This window comes from Labrus mixtus, chromosome 22 (assembly GCF_963584025.1).
Source record: "Labrus mixtus chromosome 22, fLabMix1.1, whole genome shotgun sequence".
NCBI lineage: Eukaryota > Metazoa > Chordata > Actinopteri > Labriformes > Labridae > Labrus > Labrus mixtus.
In genome coordinates this window covers 688,619-705,129 of record NC_083633.1, presented here as the reverse complement: position 1 = coordinate 705,129, position 16,511 = coordinate 688,619, and the positions used below count along the sequence as shown (strand labels likewise).

At 39.2% G+C, this 16,511-nt stretch overlaps 1 protein-coding gene across 4 annotated transcripts in view; it reads left to right on the top strand.

Annotated features, from left to right (window-relative positions):
- Window positions 1-16,511, top strand: part of LOC132956104 (kinesin-like protein KIF21A) — a 45,877-nt gene that overhangs the window by 12,736 nt on the left and 16,630 nt on the right. For 3 of the 4 annotated variants that reach the window (XM_061029283.1, XM_061029282.1, XM_061029281.1), the window contains exons 2-17: window positions 3,055-3,277; window positions 5,423-5,605; window positions 6,452-6,601; window positions 6,970-7,104; window positions 7,183-7,347; window positions 7,937-8,052; window positions 8,939-9,134; window positions 11,433-11,622; window positions 11,949-12,012; window positions 12,222-12,422; window positions 13,695-13,742; window positions 14,432-14,492; window positions 15,033-15,144; window positions 15,245-15,433; window positions 15,575-15,774; window positions 15,865-15,972. In XM_061029283.1, the coding sequence (XP_060885266.1) occupies window positions 3,055-3,277; window positions 5,423-5,605; window positions 6,452-6,601; window positions 6,970-7,104; window positions 7,183-7,347; window positions 7,937-8,052; window positions 8,939-9,134; window positions 11,433-11,622; window positions 11,949-12,012; window positions 12,222-12,422; window positions 13,695-13,742; window positions 14,432-14,492; window positions 15,033-15,144; window positions 15,245-15,433; window positions 15,575-15,774; window positions 15,865-15,972 (2,341 nt within the window). The remainder of the gene's footprint in view (window positions 1-3,054; window positions 3,278-5,422; window positions 5,606-6,451; window positions 6,602-6,969; window positions 7,105-7,182; window positions 7,348-7,936; window positions 8,053-8,938; window positions 9,135-11,432; window positions 11,623-11,948; window positions 12,013-12,221; window positions 12,423-13,694; window positions 13,743-14,431; window positions 14,493-15,032; window positions 15,145-15,244; window positions 15,434-15,574; window positions 15,775-15,864; window positions 15,973-16,511) is intronic. The other variant, XM_061029285.1, reaches the window with a different exon arrangement.

Sequence of the window (16,511 nt, the reverse complement as noted above, 5' to 3'; positions counted from 1 at the left end):
GACTCTTGATTTAAACACTCAGTGTCATTTTTTTTTTTTGCAAACAAGTATAACAAGTGATACACTCTCAACTTTAAGTTGGATCATTGAAGGATAAAAACTTTCAAATAGCGTTCCAGACTCCTCTCTTTATGGTGAAGTTGCAATAATCAATTCCTTGATAGTTTCACCGTTCACATGTTGTCTTCTGTCTTTACTCTTTACCCTTCTTTAAAGCTTATAAAAAGAAAGTCTTTAGATTCATCCAAGCTTTTCCTTTCTCTAAGTGATTTATTTGTGTTCCTCCCAACAAGACAAATTGTGAAAATATTGCCTTTCAAACAAGTTTAAAAAGTTTCAGATCTCCCCAATACATGTATGTGAAGTTTCTCGATTAAAATGTTCTCCCTCCGCTCCTGTATTTGAACATGATTCAAATGAAAATAAATGAAAGATTCTGATATTGTCAAAAACCTGGGATACAGAGTATCTTATGTTATCCACAAAGTAATATTATTTGATTTCCTCAGGTATCTTATTGATGAGGTTCTTGACCTGAGATGAGGTAGAAAGCATTTTGACATTGTGTTTAAATTATATATACTCAAATGTATGTGGAAATATGTAGATGTGTATATACAAGTAAAGGACATTGAATGCAAAGTGTTTAAATCCCTACAAATACACACACTCAGGGTTAATGCCTGCCACCAAAGAGAACAAAAACAACCGTTTAAATTTAAATTTAGATTCTCAGGTGTCATTGTTGTTGACAGCCTTGGATAAATAAATTAAGTAAATAAAAAAATAAATCCCAGCAGGAACTGTAGGAGTGCATGTCCCCTACAGTATTATCACAGAGGATTTGATTATTGTCGTTTTGCTCCATGAAATCTTTTCAGTACTTTTTGTATAAGCTGCAGGAATTTCTGATTTTATTTTATGCTTCCAATGTGGAAAAAAAACATTTCCTTAGTCTGTTTCCAATATATCCACTTCCTTTTCAGGTGGACAGTGAATTTAGTGATGACAGGCAGAGGTGCATCATGGGAGGAAATGATGTAACAACGGTGTGTTTATTTGCAGGAAAGCAAACAGAGTAATTCCTTAATGAAATCCAGGGTGGGACTGTTTACCCAGAGCTCTCTCTCTTTGGCTCTGGCCGTGTCCTGAACACTGAGTGTACTGTATGGTGACTGCTGCAGAGTGTGCTGCTACTGCTCGGTCTGACACACATGTGCATGCTAAACAGTAGAAGCACACATCTGCCTCCAGCTCAGTGAAAATATAATCTGTATTAACAGCAGCTACTTTTCATTTTTTATTTTACAGTAAACCAAAACATCCTTTATGTGGCTTTAGATGCAAAGACAAATGTGCCCTGAATCTTCTGTACACAGACAATGCTGAACAACAGTCAGTATAGAACTGTAACTGAGGCCTTTATGGGTTCTTTTCATCTTCTGAAGATCTTTACACAGCTTACATTTTAGCCGTTATCCGCAAAGCACAAGTTTGTAAGTTTGTTTTTATCACTTCTAGATATATTTTAATTGATTGATTGAAGTCTTTATTTTAAACATATACTTTATTTTCTTTCTTTTTTTCTTGTTTTTTCAAGACAAAAAAAACAATCAAACCCACAAAAGAATAGTGCATAAGACAACAGAAATTTGTAGTTATGTGTTGGAAAAGGAGTGGTATGTAATCCTGCCCCCTCTCCATTCATCTTTAGTTAATAATTCAACATAGGCTTCCTTATTTAATCCTAACTTGTGAATAAATAAATAATACATCTGTTATATACATCAACCAATAAACATACAAAATATACAATGTATAGATAATATATATATATTACATATATATATATGCAAAATGTAATTTAATTTTCCTACCATTGACATATTTGAACATGTATTTCTTCAGTCTTCTATATTTATATGTTCTACTCCCATGATTAATTATATGTGTTGTAATTCATTTAAGTTAGTTTGTTTTTTCCATTATCCACTTGGCCCTCACCATAACTATTAACATATATGTAACTACCTTTATTCCTTTTAGCAAACAAACAGAAAAAACAGAAAAAGGAACAAACGTTATAAGCACCATCATAACCACCCAGAGAATTTTAAATCCGTCCTTCATCCCTGTCTGTACCTGTGCAAACAATTGATATGGAAAAACATCTGAGTGTTGTGCGTATGGCCAGAATTTCCCCCTATCTATCATAGAATAGCTTTTGAATATTTGCTGGCAGTGGATTGTTTTTTGCACTGTGCAGTATTTGTGCTGTTTGAAGTTCTACAAGATCAGTGAGTTTTAGTATTTTTGACTGTAAGAATATGACATGAGTGTGATCCCGAGCAGTGTTATATAATTAAAGTCTTTATTTGCGACTTTTCACACTTAAATATAATATAAATCAAGTATATCCTCTGAAAATAACTCTGTGAGTCATGACTGTCTACAATGGGTGTAACACCCGAGTCCCACTGTCTGTGATGTTTTCAGAGTTTTCAGAGTCCTATCTTCACTTTGTTTACATCGCCCGGACGGCCGGCTGACTCCTCCCCTCGTGTATAAAAGTTGTTTCATTGAGGGACTAGAGAAAAGAAGAATAACATACTGTACTCACTGCTTAACTGTGTTTCTAGATCACGCTCATTTCAGGTAAATTTACATGCAGTGTGAAGATACGAGCATAATAAAGATCGCTAGCATTAGCATGCTAACACAACAATGCAGCGCAAGTTGTTTTGGTTTCATGCTGGTGCTCAAGGGCGACACCTGCTGGATCAAAAAAATCACATATAAAGACTTTAAGCGTTTGGCTCTTTTCTGAAGCACAGAGCGTGATTGCAGTGAAGTGTTGCCCCCACACAGTAACTTAAATATTGTAAAACGAGTGTACAGTGGAGAGATTTGTGATCCAGAAGATGTTTTTGTCAACAACTCAAAAAAATATTGGTTGTATAGTTTGTTCCAAGCAGCTGATACTTTTAAATAAATCTAGGCTCATGTTGATCTCTTGGGGTTTATCTCACTGTTTGTCTTTTTTCTGTCTACCAGGATCCGTCCTCAGCTGGCCAAAGAGAAGCTGGAGGGCTGTCACATCTGTACCTATGTGATGCCCGGGGAGCCACAGCTCGTGCTGGGGAAGGATAAGGCCTTCACCTACGACAATGTCTTCGATATGGACTCCCAGCAAGAGGCCATCTACTCCCACTGCACAGAGAGACTTATAGAAGGCTGCTTTGAGGGCTACAACGCCACAATCTTTGCATATGGACAGGTTGGTCTTTGATTTATTTATTAGAGTATTTACTGTAGTTAGGGACACATACATCATTCCTGCCTCCAGCATCCAGATATGTATGTCAGCATGTGATATGAAGCTGATTTTATTTCCAATCAGCAGACGAGCTATAAGGGAGGGAACAGGCCTCACAGCTGCACCAGCTCTGTCAATACACTATCAGCTGACATGTTCCAACTCGCTCTCATCACCTAGCATCATATTGGCTCTGATAGATTAGCCTGAGAGGGAGGGAGGGTCACAGCACAGTGTGAGCAGAATGCTTCACCTCATACCAGATCAGGCAAAGTCAAACATTATTGAGATTTAAACATATGAAACAGTGACCTTTGTACTTAAGAGGAATAGTTTGAAGTTTTTGAAAATGTGCTTATCACTTTCTTTTAACTCTTTAATGTCTGTACAGTTAATATGAAGCTATTGCTAGTATATAAATATTGTTTTACATTTTTTTGGAGAAAAAAAAACTCATTAAGGGCTGACATTTTGAGCTGCTGTTAAGAAGAGTTTTTGATCAAATTAAACGCTCAAACCAAACCCAAAACCCCCTAAAACATAATCATTACACAAACTCTCACCTCTCACACCACAACATTGATCAACATCAACATATTCAACACACACCATACACACTGCTCAACTTTCCCCCTTACAAAGCACCTTCTCTCCCTCCCCCTCTTTCTTTCTCTCTATCGCTTCTTTCACTTCTGGTACCCTTTCTTAGGTATTTCATATAGTTTTGTAGTTTTGCTGGTTGTAGTCTGATGTGTGTCTGTTGATGTCTCAGTATTTTGCTATCTTTATTTTTTTACTGTATTTTGGAGTTGTTGTCCTGACCTTGTCTGTTTGTTTTTTTTGTGCCTCATGTGTTATGTTTATGTCACCAGTTTGTCACTCTATTGCACCAAGAATTTAAAAAAAAAGAAGAGTTTTTGACCTCAGATCGTCTGTTTCCCCTGTCCTGGGTCTAAATGCTCGGCTAAGCTTACAGTCATGTTTAACAGACAGATATCATTTCCTCATTTCAATCTCAGACAACAAGGTTTTATGAGCTATATTAACGACATCCCCAAGGAATTAATATTGAAACAATGGAAAATGTTTAGCTGTGTTTATTTGTTTGTCTTGTGTGGTGGACAATTTAAACATTCATTGACATACAAAACGTTCCTGTACATGTATGGAAAAAAGTCATCCTTATACTCTTTGCCTTATGCCCGAGATTAATCAATCAAAAAAAGTAAAACTTCTAATAATTCAACTAATCAAATGTTTAATCATTTCCATTTTGTCTGGCAATAAAATGCAGCCACAAGACATGATGTGTTTCTATAAAAGTTAGGTTACTCCTGCTTTCTCTTACTTACTTATATAATACTTTTTTTCTATTTTAAATGTAGTTTTCTTCAGAATAAGCCGACATTTCCCTCTCCAAAGCAGACAGTCATTTTGGCTGCTTTGCACTGAGGGTGTTTGCTGTCTTTCTTTAGTTGAACAAGTGAAGCTTTCCCTCTTCTTATTCTGCCCTTCACTCTCCTCTCTGTTTATTATTCTCTCCTCACATTGTTCCTGCAGCTCTTGTGTTCCTGTCAAAGAGCCTTTCATGGTGCACATTGAGGCCACACACACATAGACACATTATACACACAGTGCATCACTCTGTTCACATAGTAACCAGACAGGTGCATACTGATGGAATAAAACGCACACTGCTGTAACTCTCACACACACACACACACAGATTAGCATGAAGACAGTCCATGATCTATCAGCGTGCAGACACACACACATTCCTGTCAGGGTTTCTTTCATGGAGTTTCAGCTGGGAGGAAACGGATGACGTGCGATTTTGAGCTCAATGTTGCATTCCTCTCGCCATGGATACCACTCTGACACCCCCTATGCTAGGGGAACTTCTCAGAGCTGAACCCCAGTATGTGGGACTGTTGAATTGTTCAAAGATTCAGCAACTAAAGCTGACATGTATGTTGAAATGTCAAGAAAACTTCATGAAACACGTTGAGAGTACATTGGAGAAGAACAAAGGAAGGAGAAGAAGAGATGAACTTTTTCCCATTTTGGTAAAGTTACTGACAATTCTGTCTCCTCTGTCATATCCAGACCGGTTCAGGGAAGACCTACACCATGGGAACCGGCTTCGACGTCAACATCGGAGAGGACGAGCTGGGTATTATTCCTCGGGCTGTCAACCACCTGTTCAGAGGGATCGAGGAGCGCAGACAGGCAGCCACCGAGCAGGGCAAACCGGTCCCCGAGTTCAAGATCAATGCACAGTTCCTGGAGGTGCATAAAACATCCACAGACAGACCATAATAAGTTGATGTGAACCCAGAAATCTGTGTCCCCCTAACCCTAACCCCCCTTCAGTCATAGTGCACTCTTCAGCACTCAGTCTAAACTCAAAACATATCGTCCACTTGAGTCCATTAGTTAGACGTAGCTAGAACGTGCTGACAGCGAGGGGTCAAAGGTCACCAGGGGGTGTAGTGATTTAAAGTTTGTTAAAACAACCAGATGACCCTAAAGTCATTAAACTGTCATTAGTCTGTCTCTGCTGCAGCTCCTGGCTTTATTTTTAACAAGCATCAAGTAGCTGCTAACAGTTGGTGAGGGAGCAGCTGGGAAGAGAAACTGATGCTGAAAATAAATAATTATTTTGATCCATTTCCAATCTCCTGTTCTTAACCGTACATACACTATAAAATGCATCAGTGTATATTTATATTTGTAAATATTGTTTATATCCTCAATTACCTGTGCTTGTACATAGCTAATTGTTATTATTGTTATTATTATTATGAGTTTCACTTGGTACTACTTAATGCTTATTCTATTATTATTCTATTTCTAAATATTTTATTTTGGAACTTTATCTCGACTTTATAACTTTATAACTTATTTTATTTTATTTCATTTTATTTTATTTTATTTTATTTTACAGGGACATTGCATATTAATGAACATTTCGGTAAATATGCCAGAGTTAGCCAAAAGGCTAATTTTCATCTGTTGTCCCTGGCTCCCTAAAAAAACCCAAATTCAAACATTGCTAAAAGCTACAAAAATAGAAATATCATGACAGTATCATGACAGTAATCAAATCATCTTTGACTTCTCTTTCTTTCTCAGTTGTACAACGAGGAAGTGGTGGACTTATTCGACTCGACTCGAGACATGGAAGCCAGGAAGCAGAGATCTAACATCAAAATCCACGAGGACGCAAACGGAGGAATCTACACAGTGGGGGTCACCACTCGCACTGTCAACTCTGCAGCAGAGGTCAGCTTCATGCCCCACATGTAACAGTGCACTACAGTAAAATGACTGCTCTGGATATGTTTGTTTTATAGGTGTATTCTGTGGCTGTGTCCTTTGCTATGGTTTTAAGCATCGCTGTCACACAACTATTTCAGCCTTACTACTACTTTGTCCTGTAGCAACAAATACTGTCATTATTTTAAAATACTTAAAACCAGCATTAGGACGGCCCTTTTAGGATAGGGTGGTGAATAGAGCAGGAGATCAGAGATCAGTGAGAGAGATGGGAAATGACGATGCAGGAAAGGCCGTCTGCATACCTCATATTTCATTGTTATTTTATGTGTCCTCCTGTCCTGCCATGCTTTCCCCTCACCTCTACTCTACAGATGATTCAGTGTCTTAAGCTCGGTGCTCTGTGTCGAACCACCGCCAGCACGCAGATGAACGTCCAGAGTTCACGCTCCCACGCCATTTTCACCATCCACCTTTGCCAAGTCCGAGTCTGCTCGTCTGAAAACAGTGTAAGTGCTCAGACGCAGCACCAGAGCCCTCTCTGACATGTCTACATGCTTGACTTAATCTTTTCCCTTCCCTTTCAGGATAATGAGACAGACAACCGTTTAGCTAACAACTCAGACATTAATGAGTTTGAGACTCTGTCAGCCAAGTTCCACTTTGTGGACCTGGCTGGTTCTGAGAGACTGAAGAGAACCGGGGCGACAGGTGACCGAGCTAAAGAAGGCATCTCCATCAACTGTGGGCTGGTGAGGAAACAAATAGATTGTGTATATTACACTGAGAAATGAAGTCAAGGGTTGTGTTGCTACATTACCTGCCATGTTTCATTAATGGGGTAAGAATTAAATCTGTCATTCTTTAATTTCACATATCAACAATCATCAGAGTCTGCTAGTTTTTTTTTGGTTGGAGCAACAGAGCCCTCAGGTGGCCACATCTCAGTCTGGGTGAAAACTCAATTTGATTTTGCAAAAGTTAACCTCGTCCCACAGCAGTTCTCTTAAACTTACATTTACTCTTCTTATACATTTTAGTCTTTCTAAGTATACAGGTGAAGGTACTTTCATTGCATGCATTACAGGAAAGCATTTCAACAGTCACACACTATTGACCTGCTAAACGTTCCTCTGACGCTCCAACACTCAGATGTGTCCTTTGTCATATCTGTCATTTACATTTAAATATGTTTACGCAGCCTAGAAGTAACATGCTTGCTCTGAAATAATGACTAAGCTGGAAGTCAACTCAACACATGTTATTTAGACTAAAGAGTTGCATTTTTGCATTCCCTTACCCAGAAAGTCTTATAATTGTTTTCCTCCTGTCCTACCTCAGCTCGCTTTGGGGAATGTCATCAGTGCTCTGGGAGACCGAAGCAAGCGCTCCACCCACGTGCCTTACAGAGACTCCAAACTGACCCGGCTCTTACAGGACTCACTGGGTGGCAACAGGTTTGTGGGGCTGACTCATCCAATCAATTATAGCTTTGATAATGGAGCTCAAAGTTTGACATGCTTTCTTTGAGATATTTACTGAGCTGCAGCCAGAAGATTCTTCATGAAAGTTTAAACCTTTCATTCTCAAACTTTCTAGGAGTTGGAACGCGAGATCCCTCTTGTGGTACACCGGGAGTTTCAGATTTTTTTTTTTTTTTTTTTTTTTTAAATAAAGCTTTACAAATCAAATGGTTGACAAGCAAGGCTGTGATGGCAAGAGAAGGAAGCAAATATGACGGTTGTCTATGTTAATGTTGTTATTAATAAAATAATAAATTAAAAAGAAAAGTACAGCGGAAACTGAAGCCAACGACAGTGAACCCAGCACGATTGCAAGAGGCAACTTTAGCAGTGCCAGTGATGCTTTGGTAACCACTAGCAACAAACGACGCTACACAGTGAGAAAATATTACTCACTAGATGTGATTTTTTTGGAGTGGCACACAGAATGAGCGCAGGCCAGGCAGTGCGTGGTGTGCGCTCAATAATAAATAATATGCATATCAGGAATAAAATGGCCTCCTGTGTAAACTCCATATGTAGTTAAATTGCCCTACGCTGCTGTATGTTGACAATAATGATGGTGGTTGGAGAGCCAGATGTTTTCTGTGGTGGTGCTCATTGGAGAAAAGTCTGAGAAACACTGGTTTAAAGCATTAGAAAACTGGGCTGTTACAAATATTCCAAATCATCTGTGGTCTGCATTAAAAATGTTTACTTGCATCATAATACGAGTTAATTTTTTCCTTCAGTACAAATAAAAACCAATCCTTATCACAAGAATGAAGAGCATTCAAAAGAGCAGAAAAACAATCCTCTTTTCCATTTGTGCATTCCCCAGTCAAACCATGATGATCGCCTGTATCAGCCCATCAGACCGGGACTTCATGGAGACCTTGAACACTCTGAAGTATGCAAACAGAGCTCGAAACATTAAGAACAAGGTGATGGTGAATCAGGACCGGGCCAGCCAGCAGATCAGCGCCCTGAGGACAGAGATAGCTCGACTTCAGATGGAGCTGATGGAGTATAAAACGGTAAGAAGGGACACTTGTTGATGAAATAACTGAAACATTGCGATGCTCATGTTAAACAGTCATTTGCTTCGACTGTGTTGGGGTTATAGGGTAAGAGATCCAAGATTAACAAACAAAGCAACAAAAACAACAGCAAATGTAACAAATGGTAAAATGTATTTGTGGTATTAGCAGGAAGAGCAAAGTATGATATGTCTAATATCAGTATTAACAACCCTAATGTTCCAAATATTGTAAAATATTTTATTATTTTTATTTAATTTTTTGATAAGTTAATATGCTCTGTTGTTCTTTTGCTCTCTTTTTATTTTATTATTTGTATTTTTCCCTTCCTTTTTGCTCACTCTTCTTCTCTATCGTAGAATGAGCTAACAGAAATATTTAGATGATGCACTTATAGGTAGATCTTCTATACAAACCATATACAAACGTATACAGTGGGTACGGAAAGTATTCAGACCCCTTTACATTTTTCACTCTTTGTTTCATTGCAGCCATTTGCTAAAATCAAAAAAGTTCATTTTATTTCTCATTAATGTACACTCAGCACCCCATCTTGACAGAAAAAAAACAGAAATGTAGACATTTTTGCAAATTCATTAAAAAAGAAAAACTGAAATATCACATGGTCATAAGTATTCAGACCCTTTGCTGTGACACTCATATTTAACTCACATGCTGTCCATTTCTTCTGATCCTCCTTGAGATGGTTCTGCTCCTTCATTGGAGTCCAGCTGTGTTTAATTAAACTGATTGGACTTGATTAGGAAAGGCACACACCTGTCTATATAAGACCTTACAGCTCACAGTGCATGTCAGAGCAAATGAGAATCATGAGGTCGAAGGAACTGCCCAAGGAGCTCAGAGACAGAATTGTGGCAAGGCACAGATCTGGCCTAAGAATTTCTGCAGCACTCAAGGTTCCTAAGAGCACAGTGGCCTCCATAATCCTTAAATGGAAGAAGTTTGGGACGACCAGAACTCTTCCTAGACCTGGCCGTCCAGCCAAACTGAGCAATCGTGGGAGAAGAGCCTTGGTGAGAGAGGTAAAGAAGAACCCAAAGATCACTGTGGCTGAGCTCCAGAGATGCAGTAGGGAGATGGGAGAAAGTTCCACAAAGTCAACTATCACTGCAGCCCTCCACCAGTCGGGGCTTTATGGCAGAGTGGCCCGACGGAAGCCTCTCCTCAGTGCAAGACATATGAAAGCCCGCATAGAGTTTGCCAAAAAACACATGAAGGACTCCCAGACTATGAGAAAGAAGATTCTCTGGTCTGATGAGACCAAGATTGAACTTTTTGGCTTTAATTCTAAGCGGTATGTGTGGAGAAAACCAGGCACTGCTCATCACCTGCCCAATACAATCCCAACAGTGAAACATGGTGGTGGCAGCATCATGCTATGGGGGTGTTTTTCAGCTGCAGGGACAGGATGACTGGTTGCAATTGAAGGAACGATGAATGCGGCCAAGTACAGAGATATCCTGGAAGAAAACCTCTTCCAGAGTGCTCAGGACCTCAGACTGGGCCGAAGGTTCACCTTCCAACAAGACAATGACCCTAAGCACACAGCTAAAATCACAAAGGAGTGGCTTCGGAACAACTCTGTGACCATTCTTGACTGGCCCAGCCAGAGCCCTGACCTAAACCCAATTGAGCATCTCTGGAGAGACCTGAAAATGGCTGTCCACCAACGTTCATCATCCAACCTGACAGAACTGGAGAGGATCTGCAAGGAAGAATGGCAGAGGATCCCCAAATCCAGGTGTGAAAAACTTGTTGCATCATTCCCAAGAAGACTCATGGCTGTACTAGCTCAAAAGGGTGCTTCTACTCAATACTGAGCAAAGGGTCTGAATACTTATGACCATGTGATATTTCAGTTTTTCTTTTCTAATAAATTTGCAAAAATTTCTACATTTCTGTTTTTTTTCTGTCAAGATGGGGTGCTGAGTGTACATTAATGAGAAATAAAATGAACTTTTTTGATTTTAGCAAATGGCTGCAATGAAACAAAGAGTGAAAAATGTAAAGGGGTCTGAATACGTTCCGTACCCACTGTATATGCTCATTCTGACAGTTTATCTTGTTTTTCTTCAAAACTATCAAATAAAAAGTATTTAAAAAAAAAAAACCCTAATGCTGATAAGCGAGGACAGTCAGATAGATTCACATTGGTAATAATAATGGACATAAGACTGATATTAATAGATGTATCAGGCTGCTGCAGGAACAATGAAATCAATGAGTTGAGTGATGAAAGACATCATGACATGACTTGCTCTGCCTGATGTCCAGGGAAAGCGTATGGTGGGTGAAGACGGCATGGAAGGCATCAACGACTTGGTCCATGAGAACGCCATGCTGCAGACGGAGAATGACAACCTGAGGGTGAGAGTGAAAGCCATGCAGGAGACCATCGACGCTCAGAGAGCCAGACTCACACAGATCCTCAGTGACCAGGCCAACCAGGTTCTGGCTAAAGCAGGTAAGGAATGAGACAGTACAGTCTGATTTAAAAACAAAATGTCATTTAGAGAGACACATAAGCACATGTATTTGTATGTATTCATCACTTCAGTTAGTGTATAAGTATGATAGCATTTTCTACATACAGTAGTATAACAAGCTTATTATTTTTACAGTTTATTTCCACTCACAAACTTATTGGTTGATGATTTTAAACTAAGCATTTTTTGTGGAGGTTATAGTCTATGTAGAAAAGTGTGAAAACAATAAGATAAAAGTCTTCTTAGACTGCTTATAGGTCACTTTAAATTCATGTTAAAGCTAAAGTGAGGCGTCTGCTTTTAGGCGAAGGCAATGAAGAGATTGGGAACATGATTCAGAACTACATCAAAGAAATTGAGGAGCTCAGGTATGTTTCATTTATTTTATGACTTAAAAGAAAATGTTCATGATTATTCATTGTGAGCAACCCTTTCAAATGACTTCAAATGCACAAGCACTCATACTGCAATCCAATGTTTACATCATTAAAAACTAAATATAGAGAAAAATAACAATGAATGAAGTCTTCACAGGTTCTTGAGTTGTGAGTTTATATTCACTTTGACCCTCTCTCAGAGCTAAACTTCTTGAAAGTGAGGCAGTGAGTGAGAATCTCAGGAAGAATTTGTCTCGGGTCTCGACTCGCTCCTCGCTGTACGGCGGCCCTGGCTCCTTCTCCTCCCTCCTTGCCCCGGAGAAGGGGGCCAGTGATGTCATTGAGATGGCCAAGAAAGACCTGGAAAAGCTCAAGAAGAAGGAGAAGAAGAAGAAGAAGAGGTAAAAAAATAGTCTTAACTTAATAAACCTTTTAATTCCATCTTATTTCCTCTTAACTGAGACTCGGCTGTTACCTGGCAACCACACAACCAGATGCTTGAGCTATGTCTTACTAGTTACAATGATTCAAGCTCTCTAAGAGACAGGGGTAGAGGTGGAGGTCTAGCTGTTGTTTTTTAGTTTTGCAAATTAATTTTTTGAACTTTTATCTTTCGTAGTTTTGAACTTTCTCAAAGTTATTATTGTTCACAGAATCCTTTAATCTAGAACAGCTCGTATCTGACCAAACACATTAGATATAGATTGTACCCTGGGTTTAAGCATTAAGTCAATGGACCTATAGGAACACCTGATTACATTTGACTATATTTACTTGACAGATTCTTCTGATCTCCTTTTACAAACAAGTGAAGACGCAAAAGTTCACAACTTTTCTAACCTGATCACAATGACCACCATTATCCGCCATTTCTATTTAATACTATTAGTTGACTTAATATCAACATATATATCAATATATAATTAAGATAATTGAGAGGAAAAGAAAAGAAAAAAACCCTAACCCTTACTAGAATAAGCCTGACTTTAATCAATCACTTCCACAGAATTACAGACCCATTTCCAAACTTCTTTTCATATCAAAGGTTCTTGACAAGGTGCTCTTAAGCAACCTGACATCTGTTTCAAACATTAAATCCTCACACTGACTCACCTTCTTCTACCAGTTACTTTATGGCTTGTTATGCCTTCATTCAGAGATAGGACAGTGAAAAGAAACTGGGGACAGAGAGAGTGGGGAATGACTGGATGGATAAGGAGCCACAGACTCCCCTCTTGGAGGACTACAGTCTCCGTATATTTATTTGTATAGGGGGCACGCGCACTAACCACGATGCCACCGGCGCCCCACATTTCACATAATTAAAGGATATCAAACGTTCCAAGTATTATTTTCTTTGATTTGATACCTGAATAAAATGTTTCATTTAATTTCCGCTAACACATCATGTGGCAATGTCACAACTTTCTATTCTTCCATTAGGAAACATTGATGGGGTCTGTTGATTGTTGGTCGTCTGTATCTCTAAAGCAGGATCATCATTTGAACATTGTTTTTGAGAGTCTCTACACTCACCTCTTTCTGCTCTCTCACTCTTTGTTTGTAATATTTCCCTTTCTTGTCCCAATTTGGGCCTGCCTACCCTCTTCACCTTCCCCTCACCTCTACACCTCACCATCTTCACCCCCATCCTTCCACATTGTTCCATGAAGACTAAGACGATATGAAGACAATCACCACCATGAGGTTGAACACAACAGGTTTGCTACAGCCTTTTGGGTCAAATCAGAAACCTGTTCAATTACCAGCAGTGCAAATCCTGTCCTAACATGCATTCAAGTAATTGAAAGGATTTGTTTTTGACCCGACTCGAAACCCACACCTCCCTCTCTAAGCTTGCATATTAACTGATGTTGAACTTCTTCTGCAGCTACAGGTGGTAAACACTCCTGAGGCAACGCATCTGTTTTAACCATCTCTCACGTCCTCCTCTTAACCTTCTGTTCCCTCTCTTTTTGTTCCCTCTTTACTGCACATGTCAAGATGTTGATCAGAACCCATCATAATTGGTTCTTTACATTGAAACAAATTGGGGTTGAGAAAATGTCTCCAAGTTTGATTTTTAAATCTTTTAAAAGTATGGTCAACTAATCTTTGTAGTGTGTGGCAGCCTTTCTCTAAATGAACTCAGCTGATAACAAATGTTTTCTTGTAATAATTTTGTCTTTCCCAGTGTTTTATAAATGTTTCCCCCCATGCAGTCACATTGAAATCATTCATGCATCAAAACACTGATTCTGCATTCACTCACTACCTGATTAAGTGTGTTCAATCATTTGCATGTAAACCATGTCCATGGATTTAAACTGCACTTAATTCCAAACTCATCAACACAACGAGTACCGGGTCGTTTTCATCGGTCTATAAACGGCGCTCTTTTCTCCTTCAGTGTTGTCAAAGAAGAAGTGCCGGACAACGAGCAGGAGCAAGGCAACGATGATGCAGAGGTGGTGAGTGGATGTTCTCTCTCAAGTCTTGGAGATTTCTATTTAAAGTCTTTATATGTGATTTTTTGATCCAGCAGATGTCGCCCTTGAGCACCAGCATGAAACCAAAACAACTTGCGCTGCATTGTTGTGTTAGCATGCTAATGCTAGTGATCTTTATTCTGCTCGTATCTTCACACTGCATGTAAATTGACCTGAAATGAGCGTGATCTAGAAACACAGTTAAGCAGTGAGTACAGTATGTTATTCTTCTTTTCTCTAGTCCCTCAATTAAACAACTTTTATACACGAGGGGAGGAGTCAGCCGGCCGTCCTGACGATGTAAACAAAGTGAAGATAGGACTCTGAAAACTCTGAAAACATCACAGACAGTGGGACTCGGGTGTTACACCCATTGTAGACAGTCATGACTCACAGAGTTATTTTCAGAGGATATACTTGATTTCTATTATATTTAAGTGTGAAAAATCACATAGAAAGACTTCTGTTCAGAGATGATTTTGTGTATTATTTTTTTTATCATCGTCTGCCTTGTGTTGCTAGGAGGGCAGTGACCATGAAGAATGTGAGGATGCAGATGGAGAGGAGGAGGACTTTGATATGGTGGGAGATGAGACATCTGATGAGTCTGACTCTGAAGAACTGGAGGAGAAAGGTGAAATTACACAACACAGAAATTTTTTTGGTTGACATTATCAGATAAAAAAGGGGGCATTCAATGATAGTAAGTGATTCAATGATGTGTTTATGCGCAGACAACGTCCAGGCGGACCTTGCCAACATCACCTGTGAAATCGCTATCAAGCAGAAGCTGATAGACGAGCTGGAGAACAGCCAGAGGCGTCTGCACACTCTGAAACAGCAGTATGAGCAGAAGCTGATGATGCTGCAGAACAAAATCAAAGACACACAGCTAGAGAGGGACAAGGTTCTCCATAACATGGGTAAGAGACACATGCAAACAGACACTTACATTCAGTAAGTCTAAGTTGTACCTAAGCAGCAAAAGCACTACTGTATGTTAAACAAGCTCAAAATACACAACAAAGGAAAGACCATTCACTTCATATCTTTTTCATTTGCAGGTTCAGTGGAGTCCGGTACTGAGGAGAAAGCTAAGAAGATCAAAGCTGAGTATGAAAGGAAGCTGAGCTCCATGAACAAAGAGATGCAGAAGCTCCAGTCAGCTCAAAAGGAGCACGCCCGCTTACTAAAGAACCAGTCACAGTACGAGAAGCAGCTCAAGAAACTGCAGGTGGACGTGACCGAGATGAAGAAGACCAAGGTGAAGAAATTCATTTTGGATGTTTTTTTTACTTTCTCCCTCACACACTTTTTGAAATGATTGAATCATATTGTGATATCTGTCCACCAGGTGGCACTGATGCGTCAAATGAAGGAGCAGCAGGAGAGAAACCGAGCCCTGGAGTGCAGGAGGAACAGGGAGATCAGCTCTCTGAAGAAAGACCAGCGCAGAGCAGAGGTGAGGGGGATTTATTATTCAAAGACTGATTTAAAATGTGTCTTTTAAATAGCTTTCCCCTGTAGCCATATCACTTCATTTATTTACATAACAGATAAGGAAAGACAGTAAATGTCATGCAGGACAGTTGTGACAACAACATGATATTATAATTCATAGTTTGTGCAGTGTAGTTAAACATGGTTTAATGTTGCCTTTCATCAAAAGTAAATACTGTGTTTGTCATATTTAAAAAATATATAATTTACATATGAAATACATCAAGCTGTTTTATTTTGAAATTACTTCTTACCTTAGGTCAAGACTGTATGTCTGCATCCTGGCGCTCTCTCGTCTGTGTGCTCTCCTCTGTGTGCTCTCGCCTGGATGCCTGAAGCCGAGCCCCCTGAGCTTCTAATTTTCAACATAAGGCTCCAGAAATAAAAATATCTGTAGTGTACATGTGATATATTACAAACATACTAGGTGCTTATACATTCAAGACTAAATAAAAAATAAGAAATTTCTCCGTTCTATATGTGTATGTGCTTTTTGAGTTA